The 19973-nt window shown below is 39.7% G+C and overlaps 2 protein-coding genes across 4 annotated transcripts; both read right to left on the reverse strand.

Moving 5' to 3' along the window:
* Positions 1-911: 911 nt before the first annotated feature.
* On the reverse strand, positions 912-6743 carry sh2d5 (SH2 domain containing 5). Of its 3 annotated transcripts, none has more exons than XM_010767281.1 (10): positions 6459-6743; positions 5903-5992; positions 5744-5824; positions 5580-5654; positions 5320-5466; positions 4078-4278; positions 3758-3990; positions 2736-2841; positions 2486-2645; positions 912-2034 (listed from the first exon to the last, which is right to left on the reverse strand). In XM_010767281.1, exons 2-9 carry the CDS (start codon positions 5981-5983, stop codon positions 2643-2645), a joined length of 927 nt encoding a protein of 308 aa, XP_010765583.1. In that variant the 5' UTR covers positions 5984-5992; positions 6459-6743; the 3' UTR covers positions 912-2034; positions 2486-2642. The 3 variants fall into 3 exon arrangements, with proteins under 3 accessions (XP_010765583.1, XP_010765582.1, XP_010765581.1); XM_010767280.1 differs by having other exon boundaries at positions 3807-3990; positions 5903-5967; positions 6459-6739; XM_010767279.1 differs by having other exon boundaries at positions 3807-3990; positions 6459-6739.
* A 973-nt stretch (positions 6744-7716) lies between these two features.
* hp1bp3 (heterochromatin protein 1, binding protein 3) lies at positions 7717-18491 on the reverse strand. The gene is made up of 4 exons (XM_010767295.1): positions 18461-18491; positions 16832-16852; positions 13649-13653; positions 7717-9142 (listed from the first exon to the last, which is right to left on the reverse strand). The coding sequence occupies exons 1-4, from the start codon at positions 18489-18491 to the stop codon at positions 8633-8635; spliced, it is 567 nt and encodes a 188-aa protein (XP_010765597.1). The 3' UTR covers positions 7717-8632.
* Between the last annotated feature and the right edge of the window lie 1482 nt (positions 18492-19973).

Here is a 19973-nt window from a genome sequence, read left to right on the forward strand (position 1 = left end):
GTCATTATAGGTTCCATTCCATTCTGCACTGGTTCGTGGTTCCTCCCACAGCGTTGACATTGCTTAGCAACCATAAACAACCGTTGACCAATGGAACCGAACCTACCTCGACCGGCGGCCATTTTGGTGAGGGCAGTCCATTTATGGGCTAATGGTAAGTGCAAGAATGTATACATTTTATATATTTTTATATCACTACGCAATTATGGTATAAGTTAATTTTTTGGACAAAAAAGACTACTACAGACCCTTGACAGATATGTGGTGTCGGCATTTAACCTTACATCATACTGCCACTAGCTAAAGTTAGCCAACTAAATTTGAGTCAGCATTTTTTAATCCCTTACACTGAAATTACACTTACTTATTGTTTCCAAATTGCAGAGTTTGCACACTATGTCCATGCCATTGCCTGTTTTGTAGTAATATTGCTTGGAGTTACAAATAAATGTTTTTAGTATAGGAGAAAATGGGTTCAACAAATAGGCTACCCAGTATTATAGGTTTCGTTTCACCTTCCAAAAACCTATGTGGTACAATAAGTTAATAACTCATGCATTCATAAAGGTTAAAAGATGCAGTCTTTGTTGAGAGATGTTGAATATCATTTTCAAATGATAACATAATACAGAATGGTGTTTCTGTTTTTAAGCCACTCTCATTGGTATTTATTGGGTGGACGATTTAAGAGCAACACCGGTCTTGTGTAAATGCAATACCAATACAACATCACCACAAACTCCAAGCACCAGAGCAATCATTAAGGTCAATTCACTTCTATAAAACAGATAACATAAACGGATCATAACCTAAATAAATGTAGGATTTATTTATTTATCGATGATTATAAAATAACTAAGTAAACCTTAGAAACTGAGTGTGTATCACGATAATTGAACAATGTAATTTAGAGTTCTGCTCTAAGATTTAGAAACTTTGTACAGTATACACTGTCTCATAATACTAAGCAGAAAGTATTACCCGCCTCAATACCAAAGCCACAGGTGATGTTGTGGTATGCAGTCATAAATAATAAAAATCAACACTTTTGCAGGAAATTGGTTGAAAACAGAGAACCCCAGTTGTTTAATCTCAAACAGGGGTGAATAATATGAAAATTACCCTATGTGTAAAAGATAGTACAGAATAATCCAATGTATTACCTAAATTGAAATGGAACATTTAGGAATAACAACAAAATATCAGACAATCTTATGATAAAGACTTAATTTAGGTAAACTGCATGCAAAAAGTACCAGTTTAAATTAGAAGTAACAAACTTTAAAACACAGAAGCATGACCCATCTTAGGGGCCATCATACAGGAAAAAGCTATACACTAAGGTGTCGAGATATAGAAAATATTTAATATCATCATGGTCCTATTCTTTTACACCATAACACATTGTGGTGCATAGGATTACTGCTTACATATTCCCCAGGTCTAACGTCTAAACACATTAAGAGAAACATGAAAGCAAGATTAAAATTGGAGGAATAATAACATTTGATCAAATGTATTTGTGCAACTTGCAAGAAATAAAAGTATTCTGTATGACCCAATCAATTAGTTAGGTTTCACGTCTTAAAAACACAGATAAACTCTTCTAGCCTTTCAGGGCTATTAAAAAGACTATCGAAAGACATAAAAAAGCAGCTTTACAAATAAGTACCCCGTTATAAAATGACTAGTATACTATACACATTAAGCGCCAACACTTTTGTGAAGCCTCCCAAAAACACCAAATATGATTTAAAGATAAAAGATGATACATGAGCAAAAATCTAAAAAGTTGTCACTCATTCTGAGGTTTCCAGTGTCCAGTGATTAAACCAAGTCCTTTCTGTTGGTACTTTTAATTCTGGCTTTGTTTATGCTCTTGCGTGGGTTTAGAGGCTGCTGAGAGCTGGAACTCTCCTCCCACTCGTAACAGTGGTTTACCCGGGCACAGCTCAGCAGACACGGCAGCTCTTCCCGAGACTCTGTGTAGTGTTCGATCAGCTCTGCTATGGAACTGAATTCAGTCTTGCATTGCTGAGAGATAAACATAAAGATTACTGTAAAAGCAGAAGTAACAGCTAGGGTTACACAGTATCAGTTTGACATTTATAATCAAATGCCAACATGACTCAATTCTTGGTTTCAGTTTTCACAGATAATATGTCTGTCTCAGTGTTTGCCTCTTTAACACTCTTTTTACACCCAATAAATATCCCTTGGTTTATTAGTAAAACCCTCAATTGCAGAGGAATATGTTCCTATAAGGAATCTAGATTAATAAATCAATGCAATCATGAAAATTCAGCGTCTTTATGATTATCTAAAAAATAGTCAAAAAAGACATGTTTGGTGTGTGAATATATCCTTGGTAGCTCAAATGAATCCGATACATTTGTTTACAGCACAAACTAAGTACAAATGTACCTGGCAGACTCACCGTTTGCTAATAATTCTGTGTACTAATTAACCTTAGCAAAACATTTACCTCGAGCAGGAATTTCCCTTTGTGAGTGTTTCCGATAAGGTGGGTGATCGGGCCAGAGGGAAAGCGGATGATGAGAGAGCCACATTTGGGGTTTTTAGGATGTGGGCACAGGAGGTATGACCCGAGAACGTCGTCTGCAAGCAGGGAAAAGCTGCTGTCACTGAAAAAAAGAAAAATACACATTTAGAGAAACACAGACATATAGTGGGCAAGAAGACGCATCTATTTCAAATGCATGAAGGTCTCTTACGTTGCGATACCAGCCCAACACCACACCGCTTGAGCCAGTGCTTCTTCTGTTTCGGCCAAGCTCGGAGCCCGTGATCTCCTCACCGGTACTTTGTCTTGCTCCTTTCCTGATTCACATTTAAAAGAAAAATCAGTGTGAATTTTGAGATGATTAAAAGCTAAGAGGTCAAAAAGCAGAAATATTTCACCAGCCGTGTTTGCGTGTGGAACCATTCAATAAATCCCAACCTCAGTGAATGTTTGGTTTAGAAGGCCCCGACACACCAAAGGAAACCAGAAGACTGTTCGACTCGGCCAAAAAGTCACCCTTTAATACACTGCAGAGAGTACAGCTAACAGCCAATTAGCACGTACAAGTGAGCCAGGACATGACTCTCCATAAGCAGCATGCAACGGTTATTATAAAAAGAACCGTAAAACGTAGGGGTATAAAGGCTTAGCATACACACATTAAAACCACCAGCGTTTGCCAAACATTTTTGCACCACTCTTACTCCCTACCTATAGCTTCATTCCAGGTGGCAATATTGAACAAATTTGAACAAATTCAAAAAGATACCGTGTGTACACTTTTGACTTCAATTGTTTGTTTTCCTTACGTCAGTTTCTCTTCTTGTACATATTTGCTTAAGCTCAACAGCCAATCAACTGATTTAACATTTTAAAAAGGAAGTGGCCAAAAATAGTACCAACTGTGCAGGACACAACGCAAATAGTACACCAAAAGATGCTAACCAACGGCAATGACCGTCGATCAATAATCGGCTTTGTGTGTCAGGACCCTAAAACAAGATTTAGATAAACAAAGCAGTTGGTGATGAAAGAAAACATTCAAAAGAGAATTTTAACACATTAAAGCTACTAGTTCAATCTAACTGAGAAGTTTTAAGAACATTTACATCTGTTGTGAGTCACGTGAGACCAGAACCACCATCTTATCACGTGTCTAAATGTCTACCTGCTGACACCACGACAGACAGTGAGTGGCTGCCCTTCACCTAAACATTGAGGGGCTTCCTTTACCTCCACAACTCTTTGACTCTTGAAAGCGCTTTGTGAACACTTAGCCCACCTTGTGAGGCACTCAGTCGCTCCTGAACGTTGCGCTGTTTGAGCGGTGTGAAAGTGAAAGAGCGGTAGGCCCCAGATTTCAGCACCTTGTTGCGGATGGCCTTCTTGCGCACCAGGGAGGGGGAGGAAGTGGGGAAGACTTCATCTTGGCTGCTGTTCAGGTCATCGGAAGACTTTTGATTGTTCTATAGATGCAATGAAAGGAAATAATGGGGTAAAAGGAATAATATTATCTTGTATAGGTGAAAATAAGAAGACGTTCAAGTCCAAACCTTAGATCCCGGCAGCAAGCCCTGAAAAGGAGCTCTTCTGAAGGACACCAGGGCACTGACGCTGAGAGGGAAGCCGTGGTTGAGCAGGGAGGGGTTGCGACGCGGCGCCGAGCCCACAGAGTCTCCCTGAGCCTCCTCTGGGTGCTTTTCCAAGTAAGACAGCTGGAAACAGCGGCAAAGCAGCATGTTCAGGAACTGTGCCTAGAGGAGAACATGGACACAGAAAACACAACAGTTCTACTTAAATTGTATCGTCAATTTTTGTGTTTTTTGATCAACCAAATTCCTATTTAACATTTCTCAGTTAAGAGCAACACTAACAAAAAACGTTTTCTCTCTTTGGAAGAAATATCACCAAAAACTCTAAAACGCCTGACTGACGATAAATGTGGCCAAACAACAAGGTTGGTTTTAAGCAAAGGTTTATTAAGTTAACATGGTTTATTTAAGGTCAGAAATGTTTTGATAAAAGTTTGGTAGACCAAAGGTGAGTGATCTTGTGAGGGTTTCTTTTGTGTTAATTATAAGATATTTTGATAGCAGAATTATAGTCTCTACAGGCCCACAGAAGCAAAATAAATACTGCGTGGGTCTGTCTTTGTTCTGCTCAGTCAATGGGACAACCTGATATCATTCATATTGCTACATAAGTCTGTGTGGGTGTGCTGGGGAATTTAGGTCAAAGTGAAACCTGGTTTTACTTGAATATTATTGGCAGCACAATTTCAGGTGTGCTGTTGTGTAATTGAATCACCATCTTCTTAAGCATATTGTTAAAATGTCAGGGGCTGTGACAACTTACTACACCGAAGGGTTAAATTAGGGGCAGATATTTAGAAGTATTTTCAAAAATTAAGCTCCACCATATATACCAACAAACAGTTCCCGTGTATGAAAATTATTTACTACCACTATTTATATTCTTTTGTGTAGGATATCTTTTAAATGTGTTTACTGTTACTGCACAATTATTATTATTATTTATTTTTTGAAGGTGGCGTACATTTCTATATATCTTTTGCTGGAAAAACAATTCCATTAAAATATATTTGTCAAATAAACAGGTTTCTTTAAAATACAGCACATATTCTTCCTTTGATGCTTCCCATATATACTTTTTTTATAGGGCCATTATGTCAAAATCCTAGATATTCATAGTTCCACATCTGCCCTAAATTGTTCTTGTGTAAGACACATAACTTAACTATTTCTCCTATCAATATTATACCCAAAGTTTCTCACCGCTCTTGAATGCCTTGCTTGGAAGACATGGCAGTAGAGCTGGGCATCAGTGCTGCCTGGGTTGTGGGAGACGAAGGCAAACTGGGCCTCGGAGGGCCAGGCGGTGGACAGAGAGACTCGCCGCAGAGCGTGAGCCATCAGGAGTTTCTGCATACAGTGACACGAGAAAAACAACTTCATCTTTAATGTTCCAGAGTTAAAACAAACTCATTAGATCAAGATGTCCATGAATGTAGCATGCCTAACGTTTCAATACTTGCCGTTTCATCCTCATTGTACATCTTCACACCTTTGATGGAGAATTTTAGGGATACAGGCCTCCTTCTTTTGCATGTCTGAAGAAAACAAACATATCCAATATTGTTTTTTCCAAAAACAGGCACAACTTGCTACTTTTGGGGATAATCTAAGGCCCAGGGCTTACTATGAGGGACTTCAGCTGAGTATGCAGCTGCTCTATCTGGTCATCCAAGCAGCAGTCATCCACAGGAAATGAACCCACATACTTCACAGCAAAGAAAAACATTAAAGCGAAACACAAACACACAAAAAGACACAAACATGAAATACTTGTTCTAGTTACCTCTGCTGATCGAGTGACTGTACCATCTTCTCCCACCGGTGCCTCACCCATGCTTCTGTTTATCTCTGCAAAAGCAGACATATTTTAGACCTAAAAGCAAAGCTCAGTTAGAATAAAGCTAATTTGAAAAGCTATCAAACAAACAAGCAGATCACTTAGTCAGACATTTACAATAGTACAGCTGCATGAGGTTTAAACAGGGTGTAATGAAGTGAACGTTTGGCAGAGTATTGTCAAATACAAGACCATCTTGAAATATCAGAATACTTGAAGACAGGTAGTGATTTAGGATTGGTCTGTGGTTTTAAAAACGGGCTTGTTAGTCTTTTATCCAATGTCCGAGCAACGTAACCGAGTCAAAGTCGCTGCCAACAAGTGGGAACGTTGTTTTACTGTTTCACTTGTATTCATCCCGAACAGTACAATAAATCAAAAATGACAAAGTTAGGTGTCATTCGGCTTCAATTTGTTCTGCGTTTCCGCCCAGTGTAGGCGGACAGTGCACCGGAGCGCCTCGACCTGTTGAAACAAAAGCTTTGAAATCACATAAACTTACTTTTGGAGTTGTTAGACCTCAGCCCGTTCCTCGCGAAGCCTGCGTCTCCTGTCTCCTTCAGTGAGTCTTCACCATAGGTCTTCACACGGCGCGTGACACCGACGTCCTGCACCTTTACCTGCTGAGCTGCTGCCCGAGGCGGGGCTCGAGGGGAGGGAACCGGGGAGTAAGGAGAGGGGGTACGTGAACACGTCGGCCCCTGAGATATGATATTCAGCGGTAAGATAACTCGTTGATCACCCCTCCCTCTCCCTGCTGCTCTTTTCTATAAATCCACTTTTTCCCCCTCAGCTCCTCACATTCCTACATATTGCGAAATGTATCGCGATGACGTCACGCGCCCTGTGGTGGGAAAGTCAGGTTCCTCTGTGACAAGAACATTTCGCTATGATGGTTCAAGTATCATTTTCTATAAACTTGCTTTTTTGGTAAAATATTCAATGCTTAAATTAAACTCTCTTAGAAGTTTAGTGAGAAAGATTGTTTGGACACCTGAGGTAGCCCTGGGCCCAAAACAAGCACTTGACATTTGACAAATAATTTCCTGCATTTTGATTAATTTTCAATTTATGGTGAAAATGTCTATTTGAAAATAATCAGGCAGCAGGTAACAAATATAATATATTTAATAGTACAATATAATGGATTATAATGCAATAAGGCCGCCAGGCTTTCTGTACTGCTTTCAAATATATGTAACTGAACAGAAATAGACATTTTAGATATCAATGTGATTGTATGTGATAATCAATGCGTTGAGGTTATGATTCCCCGTATTAAATTGTATGGAAATCAGGATGGCCTAAGTAAATGATTTATTGAACTCTGCTGGTCATCAACCCAGTATTGTTTAACTGATAAGACAAAACACGTTTGAGAGCCCAGCATTTAACAACAGTTTGCTTCTTCTCTCTTTATGAAGAGATGTGATTCATCCCACCAAGTCTAAAATTCGCGAGAGATCTAACGGCTCTTTATATTTTAGAAGAATTTCTCTGACAGCCTACATGCAGACATGCTTTACCCTTCCCTTCTGATTTGTATGGGGAAAGAACATCTTTACATATGCATTTGAAAAAAAATAGCAAACCTGACCTACACATCACTATAAAATATTGTGGTATCTTGTCCAGAAGAAATTATAAAACGCATACGTTCATACCTAATACTACTTAATGTTTTTGAATCAGGACAATTATGCATTGTATTTATAATGAATCACTCAAACTAAATAAAGGAAAAATAAATAACAGCAAGATTTTACAAATATAGCCATTTTATTAATGACTTGGAAAAAAAGCTTAACAACACAAGGAATACATGCATGCAGGGTATGTATGAGCTATTGTCCTCCTTGTTCGTACTCACAAGACACATTTCTTACAGTTGGATACTGAATTACAGCTGTGAAGCAATTAAATCAATTCATGTATATGCTCGTTTACACACACATCAAAAAAGACATTTTCTCCTATGTGTATGAAATGAAAACTAACTTAGTGTTTTATCATCTGTATTTTAACATGTCACCTGCAAGCCTAATCTTTTGTTGGGGCAATCTTTTGTTAAATAACACATCAAATCATTATTCATAATAATAAAAAATATTTTAAGAACAAATGTCGATACAATTTTAAATCTAATGTAGTACTGCACGGACAAAAAATATTGTCATTTACTCCCAGTACACAGGAATACAACCATAGAATCTGTGTTTTATAAAATATGAATGTCTTTAGGAACAGTTTCGAACCAACATTTTAACCTCAAATGTAATTTTTGCAACCATCCAAAACACTAATATCTCACTTCATTTGATAGGAACTCGTACTGCCAACGGCTAATGAATACATGAGGAACAGATATAAAAATGATAGTTACTAAATGGCTCTAGTTACAGATTATTGGACCTCGCTATGTTTCCCGATCTGGCAGCTGATCTGTTTTAACAGCAACACTTACTGAGCTTTCTCTACACATGGTGATTAAAAAATGAAATTTAGGAAACTCAACGTACAGTAAACTTGGTAGGATAACGTTCTTATTCTACAATAGAAATAAAAAAAAAAAACTACTGCCCTGTTAAAAAGGGGAGAACATGGTCAAAAGAGAGAGCACTGAAACGAAGCGGCTGCATATTCAGAGCAGCTCAGTTCGTGGAAGGCGGCGCCGGCTCAGTTTTTCCCTCTCTTGGACTTACGAGTGGTCGGCTTACCGCCCTTCACCCCCTTTTTCGCTGCGGGCCCTTTTGTAGGTTCAGGCTCAGGCTGCCTTTTGTTTGCCGGCTTTTTAACCGCCGGCTCCTTAGGAGAAGACTCTTCAGGCTTAGATCGTCTGGACCTTGTTGTCTCCTTCGTGACTACCGCCTCCTCAGGGGACGAATCTCTGGAAGCGGGTCGTTTGGCCCCCCGCTTGGCCAACTTTTTAACCGCTGGTGTTTTGGGCTTTGTTGCAGGAGCTCCTCTCTTGACGGGCGTGGCTTTAACTGGCGTCTGGGTTTCCTTCTTAGGGGGTGCTGGTTTATTCCCTCGTCTCTTGGCTGAAGACACCGCTTTCTTGGCCGGAGACTTCTTGGCAAGGGTCCGTCCCCTGCCCTTAGCTTTTGACAGGCTGGGGCTCCGAGATTTCTTGGCCGGTGGGGGGCGGCGAGCCTTGGGTGGAGGCCTCTTCGGACTTTTTCTACTAGTAATTTGAACAGGGAGATGTTAGTTCAGTAGGAGCATAATTATCAACACATCACTTGTAGATGAAAGGTTATTGGAAAACAGCCTCAATTAAAAGACGTAGCGCTTGCACACTGACCCCAAATCCACCAATGTATCAAGATGAACAGCATTTCAATGTCAGTTAGGTCATTGACAGACTTTACAAAATAATAATCGTCCCTAAAAAAAGTCAATATCATGTATTTACGCACTACTGAAGATCTGAAACTAGAATATATGGTTAAATAGGAAAATATTAATTCAAAATTATTATATGTATTATAATTGTTATGGTATAGCTTGGCAACGGTCAATCTAACCAAGTGGTTCTCAAAGTGGGGGGCGCGCCCCCCCTGGGGGGCGCAGAGGCATGACAGGAGGGGCGCAAGAGACCAGGAGGAAAAATGGTCATTAAAAAAAAAAGATTAACCCTCCGGTATCATTCGATTGGAGTACGCAAATTAGTCATTCGAGACAAAAATGTCCACTGCAAAAGACTGATAAAAACATATTAAAAGGTTTTTTTCACAACTTTTTTGGGTTCAATATTTAAAGCAACTTCCGCCCTAATAGAAAATACCAAAAGTGTAATCATTTTCAGGATTTTAACCCTTTAAATGTCATTTTGAAAACATGAAACCGCTGTTTTTTTTAATGATGAAAACAGAGAAAATTAGTTATTTTCCAAAAAATACATATCTGGTTACTGGCTCTTTTTTTTTTTTATAACAGTCTTGGATATGTCAAAGATTAGCAGCAAAATTGATTTTTTTGCATTATTAGTTTTTGCACAAAATCAGACTGAACAAAAAAGTTACATATTAGTCATTCGGGACAAAAATGTCCACTTCCAAAAACTGCTCTAAAATGACTTTAGCTCTTAGACTACACGCTCCAGAACTAGGAAAGAAAGCGAGCTGGAAGGGGACTTTCGACCGTCTCGCTGTGTCTCCTAGGTATGGGCATCGACGCGATGTACCGGAGACGTGATAGATAGGCGCTCCGTTAAGCAAGGTAGTAACCCACCTGTAGTTTTTGTAAACAGTTTAGACGCAAAGGGAGAGTGCTCCTGCGGCGCGGAGATGTAAGGACGGACGGTCGTCCGGAAACGGGCGCAAAGTCCCCGGGTGCGCAACAATACGGGTAATGCTCGACAACGTTTTATTCTTAAGTACTGCGACGCTTAGGAAGAAACGTAAAAAAGAAATGGGAACTCTAGTAGTCGTCATAACGAGCCCTGTACTGGTGTGACGTACCCCCCGCAAGCAAACGGTTTGACCTCGGGCGCTACAACTACGGTGTTACGAAACTCGTTTGTAACCTGGATCCTATCAACGTCTACGTTACATCGCGGGTCCTGGAATGCGCCCCTACCCCAGAGACACAGGAGAGGTGAAAAGTCCGCCTCTCCAGTACTGCCATTCTTGCTAGTCTCGAGGGTGTGTTTGTAGACTAGTAAAGAGATTCGTACCGGGAAGTGCACCCGCCGTGTTGTTGTTTATAAGAACAAAATGAAAAGTGAAACCCCGCTTAGAGACCACGATAGTAGGGAAACACCACGGACGTAACTCCACCTCCGCCTACAGTGAGTCGGTGAAATAACTGGTAGTCCGGAAAAAGGTAGATTTCCAAAACCCATCGAGGAATTATGTAGAGTTGGAGTAGATGGTAACAGCAACAAGGAGTCGTCGGGAGGAGTCGTCGAGACAGTTGGAGGGTCGTTTCCCTCCTAGGAGTCAACTAAGGGAGACGACAGTTGCGACCCTAAAGCCGGGTCCTTAACAAGAAGAAGAGACCCCGGGGGTAAGGCGTATTTACTTTGGACAAACCGTTTTTTCACAAAAAATAAAAAAAGGATAACACGGACTGAGGAAAGTTCGTGTCAAGCCTAGGCTGTGTCTATAGAGGAAGAGTCCCACAAGACGAAAGTCTCGATACCGTCAGGACGGTCGACCTTCAATGCGGCCCGAGATACCCTCTGGAGAACAGGGTGTCTCTTCGAGGAAGAAGTAAGAATGACGGGGAAAACGCGATAGTGTCGCTTCACTTTACTGGTAAGCTCGTTCCTTATGTGTATAAACTTCCCGAAACCGAAAAACGTCGGGTCCACAAAAATAAATGAAGTTCCTCACCATACGAACTAGCTCACGATACAGACCCAAACGGATTTCTCTGTAATAGTTTCCTGAAACTTCGAAGGTTGTTAAGTTTTGTAGGTTTTGAGCTCCCCACTTCGACCCGAGTTCCTAGGTATGTAAGACCACAATGGAGTTTCGTGTGGTACTTTTGTCGTGTTTTAACTTTTTTGTTTTGCCGTACGTCTCGGGTTGTGAATGAGGACAGAGTAAGAGTGTGTGTTAGTGAGTGTGTGTGTTCGCATATTCCCTCCAAATTATACATGCTCACACATCCTCAAAACCCTTTACTCCCCTCACTCTCTTTTTCTCCTCTTTCTTTCTTTCTATACTCCCGCCTTTTTGACGGCTGAACGGACGATTTGGTTTAGATGACATATAACAACGAGAGACGATGGTGTGTGTGACATGTAGGTCTGTGTGTGTGTGTTGTGTGTGTAAAGAGTCGACTATGGTGAGAAGGTGTAGGTATTGGTTGTGTGAATGTAGGTATAATCAAAGTAATGTACATAGAGGTATACGAGCGACAGTCCCGGGGTAATATTTGTCCCGGTTTCCGTTGGTTCTTTAATGTTCGGGTACATTAAGTTACCATTTTACAGTGTAGACCGCCACTATATCTTATTTTTCGCTGTGTAACTTAATAAAAAGGAGGTTATATTTGGGACTGTAATAGTTTTACGTACTAAAATAATGGCCAATACCGCCTTCGTAGTTTTCTACACGCAATAATTTACCCTGCACCTAGCCTGTGCTCACCGGATTACGACTCCAAAAAACAAATTAGACTAAGACCAACGTTTTGATTAATTAGGTGGTTTTATTTACAACAACGATTAGAAACCTGTAATAGGTTCTGACACTAATTTCTTTTTTTTTTTTTTTTCGACTGGGGGGGGGGGGTTGTAAATAATATACCTTTTATTGACGGAAAAACGGCGTAACAAAAAGTATCCTTTTACGTTTAGTACAAAAAGTTTGAGCGCATCAAGTTCCCGAATTTTTAGGACTTGTATTAAATTGTAAACCATAAAACTAGTCCTGACTTCCAACTAACGTTGTCTAATTTGGGGTTTTTCAAAAATTTGTTATAANATTGTTCTCATTGTTTAAAAGTGTGTGTTATGGTTCTGGTGTGAAATAAAGCACAATAATTACATTTAAGACTGTTTCCCTTTTTTTAAGAAAAGTATCTAAAAATAATCGGAATCGCAATTCTTGACTTGGTATCGAAACCAAAATGCTGGTATCGTGACAACACTACACTCCACTGATGAATGTCCAAAAAAATGTGTCATGAAAACCACGGTTGCTAACACCTGTCTAAATCAGTGGACAACAACCTGTCGATCACGAGCGTGGTGCGGGTAGATCGCTCACCGTAAAAAAAAAAGTAACAAAAGCAGTCTTTAGCTTAGCGGTGTTGTGGTGAAGAAATGCAACAGTATTGTAGTTTATAGCCAGGGGTGCACATAACTGGTACGCATGCGCGGCAAAAATCTGAATTGCGTAACGTCACTTGTGTCACTACGCGCCTTTGCGTACCTCAAAACATCAAAACAAAACACATATTTCGTCTACACGTGTTTCTTGTCAACACTCAATGGAGTAAACTACGAGACATGTCAAAAAACCCAAATACATTAAGCAGCTACGTTGTTGTTTCGCTCCCTGCAAAAGATCTTCGGACTTTCTGTGACTGACATTGTGCAGATTGGTCCATTTCAGAATAATATATCTGATATGTTTTGTAATGATTGATTATTAAAGTGTTATCAAAGCTGGTAAAGGTGCAGCTAATTTTACACATTAGATCAAAGTCAAGTAAAGTACAAATATCTCAAAATTGTACTTAAGTACAGTACTTGAATAAGTTTACTTAGCAGCTTCCCACATCTGAAATCAGATATAACTTCAAGTCATGTGATCATTTCTTAGTATTTGATCCTTCCACTTGGCCTCAGGAAATGCAAGGACAAGTTTTGGAGAAAGCAAATCGGAGTCTTAAAAAGATACAGGGAGGTGCATCTTCATCATCATCTATNCTTCCGAAGAGGTACAGAGGAAGCTGGAGCACAATCGGCCATTGTTGTTGTTCTGTGAGCTGTGAGGGGTTTCCGCACGCTTTGGCTTTATGAAGCAGGCACGCAAACGGTTACGTCATGACGCAAACGATGACGCAATGACGCAGCACCAGTCAGAATCTAGGCTGTGTAGAAAAGAAGCCGGAGCTAAACCGAAGAACCGGTTCTGAACCTGAAAAGCTCTAGCACGGAGCTTGAACCGGAGTTGCGTTGGTGTGAACGAGGTAAGAGAGACGTAAGCGACGCCACCTCTTAGCTCTGAAGCTCTTGCCTCTAGAATTTTTTGGAGCTGGAAGTGAACCGGATTCCGGAGCTAAGAGGCTTACAAATTAGATCAAAGTCAAGTAAAGTATATCTCAAATATCTCAAAATTGTACTTAAGTACAGTACTTGAATAAGTTTACTTAGCAGCTTCCCACATCTGAAATCAGATATAACTTCAAGTCATGTGATCATTTCTTAGTATTTGATCCTTCAACTTGGCCTCAGGAAATGCAAGGACTTCACAGTTTTGGCAACAAGTTTTGGAGAAAGCAAATTGGAGGCTTAAAAAGAGACAGGGAGGTGCATCTTCATCATCTTCATCATCTAGCATGCAAGAAGTGTGAATAGAGGACAGTGAAGGAGACACTGAGGAGGACCACGCTTCGTTTGGGGTGAGTACCAAACGCTGTCTCCTGGTACTCATCTGAGTAACTCACTCCAAAAGTTATGTGCCCCCCTGACTATAGAAATACATTTTATTATTATTATATAGTGGAGGATGATCCTGATTAATTTCATTAAATTAAAATGTGTGGTATAATGTTTCCAATATGGCATTATTCCTGTTGGAGAGAAGACTCACTTTTTTCTTGCTCTCATCCATTGACCTTTGCTTGCACTTCTTCAGCATTTCTAAGTGCTTCTCCCTCTCCAGTTTCAGCTGCTCCTCACGCAGCCTGGAACATGATGCAGTACAAGAGAACAAGGTTTAACCTAACAGAGCTCATCACACAACCGCACCTCTCTACACATTGTTAATAAACCATTTACTTGTGACTGGCCTGCAACATATGACACTGAAAAAAGCTCATTTGCAAAGTCTTCCCATTTTTTTCTGCACTTTCTTTTATTAGTCTAGTTGCAACATCATAGAGTCCTATTGTGAACCTTATTGAGTACCACAACGTTTTCTGTTAGAAATGTATAGTACGGGTCCCCAGCACATCCAAACTGCCGGATGCTAACTTTAGTACAGACACTAGTTAAAAAATGGGCAGATTTGGACAATTTCTGAGTGGTATTGGGGGTTATTGAGGAGTCCATTTCTGACATTTTCAGGATCAAAAATTGCAGTTTTAACCATAAAATGCCAATCTTTGTTCTCTCTGTGGGCTGATTTGATTCATTTTGGGTGGGTTTAGAAGATTTAGGGGACTCTGGATCATTTGGATAGGACAGATTGCATATTTTGAAGATAAATTGTCTGCAGTATGGATAATAACCAGCCTGTCACAGAGAGTACACATATTGCCACCTTCTGGTTAAAACTGCTATTTTTGATCCTGACAATGTCAGAAATGTCCAGGTTCACATTGCTGGCAACCACACTAATCATATCAACTGCAGTGAATAAAAACACACCATTTGAAAAGGTTTAATGTCATATCATTTCCATTTATAACATATGTGAAAACTCAGAAAAGGAAACAAAGGATTATGTACATGTTGGGTGAAATATATGATCTGACCCCTCAAAGCATAAATACTGTGATCCACAATATATTGATCTAAACACCACTGGGATCCACCTTTAACTCCAGGCTCATAAACACAGACCTGCTCCTCCTCTCGCTGTCCTTGATCAGCCTCAGTGTCTCCAGGTTCTCTTTAGGGATGCTCTCCAAGAGCTGGAACAGTAAAGATATACGGTATTCAACACTGGACAGCTTCTCCAAGGTGCTGAGGTAGGTCAGACGGGAGTCCACGCAGCAGCGATGCACTTCACTTATCTTCACACCCAGAGCATCCGACATCGTATCCTGTAGGTAGGGAACAGACAGAAACACATATAAAATATCTGAATGAGATGCTGCAGGCCACACCCCTCTGTCTTTTTTTATATTTTTACATTTTCATATGGATGGATCAGGACAGAAAGAGAGCGAATCTTTGTTCCTGAAACGTTCTGAGTCTCTTAACACAGAGGGGACATGTGTGTATGTATAAAAGACATGAACAAGTGGATTTTGAATAATAGGCGACCTTAAAGTCACAGGCTCCTCGAACAATGCAACATAAAACAAAACAAGATAGAATGTAATATTACATTCTGTACAGTGAAATAAAAAATACTGTTTATTGTAATAATAGATCAATATTTCAGATGCACACAGATTGATGGTATGGAGTGGTAGCAGTCTCATGGCCTGTGGGCTGAAACTGTCCCTGAGTCTGCTGGAATGTGTGCTACAGTGAGATAGGATACCACTTTAGAGGATTTCTTGCTTTTTTGTTTTCCTTTTTAAATTGTAGATTAAATCAAATGAAAGTGTTCTACTCTGCTGCATCTAACGTACAGTACACTGGGCTTCCTTACGTGGTCCTCTGTCTTTAACGAGTCGTGGAGCTGAACCTTCCTTTTGAGCGTGGCGGCTCTCTCCTGGTCGCTGGCGATCCTTTCCTTCATCTCGTCCAGCTGCAGCGTAAGTTTCTCATCATCCTCTTCCCTGCACACACACAGGGGAGAGAGACATCCATCAGTTTATTGTCACATGCTGGTCACAGCTTAGTATCTAGCACTTCATGTTTTTCTTTTGGACATTTATTAAAACAAGTTCCTTGACAGCCAGTCTCACACAACATGGTAAAGTGTTGTGAAAATCCTGAATGTCCTCTTCCAATATGAGAGTAACATGCTAACAAAGGTATCCCAACTGTAGCTGTGAACATGACAGGATGTGTGATTACCTAGAAGAGCATCAGGACTGTTTGAGGCATATGATAGCTATGTGATTAACATGATGATTCAGCCTCTATGGAGAGAGACATATGACAAGCATGCTCATTTCTGACGTGGAGCTAATCTGAAGTAAACATTGAATACTGCTTTCTATTCCTCCATCTTGTGACTGTGTAACTCCCTCTCTTGGATATCAGCATGTGAAGGACACTGTTCAGGAACTAGTTGATGCTCTGTATGTGATGACTACTTCCATTCTGGAGAGGATCACAAATACATGGATCCTGAGATTGAAGCTCAAGCCGGGGACCAGGGAGATTTTCAAACAACTACTAACACAGCAAACATCAGCTTATAAGACACTTTTTCAACATCGCCTCTCACTTCTTGGCGGTCCTCCAAGTCCCACGACACATGGCTAACACACACACACACACAACACACACACACCACCACACACACACACACACACAACACACACACACACACACACACAGAATTACACTTACAGGAGCTGACAACGTGTCTGCTCATCCTGGTTCTCATGGCAACACGGTCAGCGGTGTGTAATGCTCTGGCTTCGTGAATGCACAAAACTCTGCAGGATTTCTAGCCGGTTTAAACTTGCAAATGTTTTTTTAAATGGTAAGACCTTTTTAGGAAGTTTAGACTAATACCTGTTTGTATTTAAACAGCTACAAGATTACACGGCAAGCATATTAGGGCATTTTTGACATGAAAAGAAGTCCCAATATGTACTGAACTGGCCAAAAGCAAAATAAGTCTAAATCTATTTTAATCTAATATCAAAAAAGCTAAATGCCTGATCGCACAGTATGGACAGAGTTACCATGGATTTCATCTACATATTTTGCCTGGAGATTAATTATTTGTAGTTTAACACAACCTAGGGGGGCCTGGTTTTAGGGATTATTAAAGTGTGTTTTACCTTTGTGAATTGCATTTATGTAAACAACATTTTTGCTTTGTATTTTAAATAAATAACATCAAAACCACATTTTGTTTTTATGTCATGTTAAAACACCGAAAAGGACCTTGTCTGAACTGTTACTTATATAAATACCTTTTTTTTTTGTTATCATTGTGGTTCAGTAGATTTAAAGATATCCTTTCATTGCAATATGCTAACCCCAAACCATGAAAACGGAAAAATTATTTGTTCTTTATTCTGTTTTTTTGTAAATGGGTACTGACATTTAACTCAACAAATATCAAAGTGTTTTTTAACAGATATGCTTAAAGAATTCAGGACCACGGTCAGCGACACACAGACTCCAGAATGTAATGAATGCCAACCCCCCGTGACGCACTAGAGGGGGTGTAACACATGGATAAGAGAACATTTAAAAGAGGTAAAAAAAGGTTGAAAAAAGTTTGAATTTTTAACGGCCTTGTGTTGTGTCGAAAGCTGTACCCGTTCATACAGGTGTTCGCGGGTCAAAACACTCAAATGAATGACTACATAAACCCATCATCCCGGTTTTAACTACATCATAACTAACCTTCATTCCATCTGCATTCATAAGCGCGTCAGCAATCGCGGTTGTAATTTTTATTTTATGGCCCCGCAAAAAACACATATTTAAGTAAAAGATGTGATCAATTCACTCATTATATTATCCTATCAGTGAGACGCGTGGATCATCTACGTTATCATGACTATAATAGACTCCATATTAGAAATACAATCTCCACCAAAATAAGTTTTAAATCAGTCTGTTTCTGGCAGGTGATGGCCCCACACGGCGCCGAGCGACCGCACTACCACCATGCATACATCCATACATACATATACACATACAACCAACACTATACTCACACACCATCACACAACAACATACACCATATACCATCACATCCATACACATACCATGCATACATCCACCCATATACCACACACACACCATACATCCATGCCATCATATACTCACATACATCACATACACACATCATACATACATCCATATATCATGCATATATCATACATCACATATATCACATACATCCATACATCACATAGATTCAACATACATCCATACATGCAACATATACTCCATATAACACACTACATACACATACATACACACATCCATACCCATAACAACACACATACCATCCAGACACTCCATGTAGCAGCCATACATCGATGATAGCTACATACATCCATACACGTGCACAATACAACCAACACATCCACATATCACATACACACATCACACACATCATACATACATATATCACATACACCCATACACCCACACATTATCGACTACATCATACATGCATATAGCCATAGCTTTTCTATCCAATAGAGACATACAAAAGTGGCCATCACCAACCAGATATATCCTTGATATAACAGAATCATATAAGTCCCATCAGGTTCATCCGAGAGCAAACCAGTTAATTGCTGCTCCACTGCTTATACATACATCCCATACATCCATATCATCCACTAGTTCCATCACATCCATATATCCATACTCCACATACATCCACATGAACATATCCATATATCCATACATCCAATATCCATACATCCATTAACATCCAATATATTCCACTACATCCATATAATCCATATACCAATAATATCCATACATCCATATATCCATACATCCCATACATGCCCATACATCCATACATCCATATATCCATAATATACATACATCCTATATCCATACTCATACATCGGCAGGAGGGACATCCATATATCATATATCCCATACACGGTCCATATATCCCATATATCCAATAGTCCATATAATCCATACATCCATACATCATTAACATCCCATATACCATAATATACATACATCCATATTCCATATATCCCATACTAATCCATACATCCATACCATCCTACATCCATACATTCCATATATCATATATACATACATCCATATATTCCATACATCCATAGATTTCCATATCATCCACTGATCATCCATTATATCCACTACAGGCTCCCATACATCCATACATCCATGACATCCATACTATCTATATACATAGCATCCATATATCCATCACATCCATCACATCCATACATCCATCATTCCCATACATCACATATAACCTCATCATATACCATACATCATCATATCCATACATCCATACAGCCATACAATTCCATACATCCATATATCCATACATCCCATACATCCATATATTCCATATATCATAACATCCATATATCCATTACATCCCATACATCCCAATACCCCCCCATACATGCCATACAGTCCATACATCCATAATCCCAATATAGTCCCCATATATCCATACATCCATACATCCATACCATCCATATATCCATATATCCATATTATCCATATATCCAATTGTACATCCAGTATGCAGAGTCCCATATACGCACTACATCACATACATCCATATACCATCATATCCATCATCCCTATATCATACATAACATGCCACATCCATACATCCATCACATCCATCATATGCCCGATACATCTCACTATATCCATACCATCATATATCATACATCCATATACTCATTCACATCCCCATACAGTCCATCATATTCCAATACTCCATACAGCTCCCATCATATCATACATCCGCATCATATCCGCATATATACACGTACACTCCAGTAC

Source organism: Notothenia coriiceps, unplaced genomic scaffold (genome assembly GCF_000735185.1).
Source record: "Notothenia coriiceps isolate Sejong01 unplaced genomic scaffold, NC01 NC01_scaffold00004105, whole genome shotgun sequence".
Taxonomy (NCBI): Eukaryota; Metazoa; Chordata; class Actinopteri; order Perciformes; family Nototheniidae; genus Notothenia; species Notothenia coriiceps.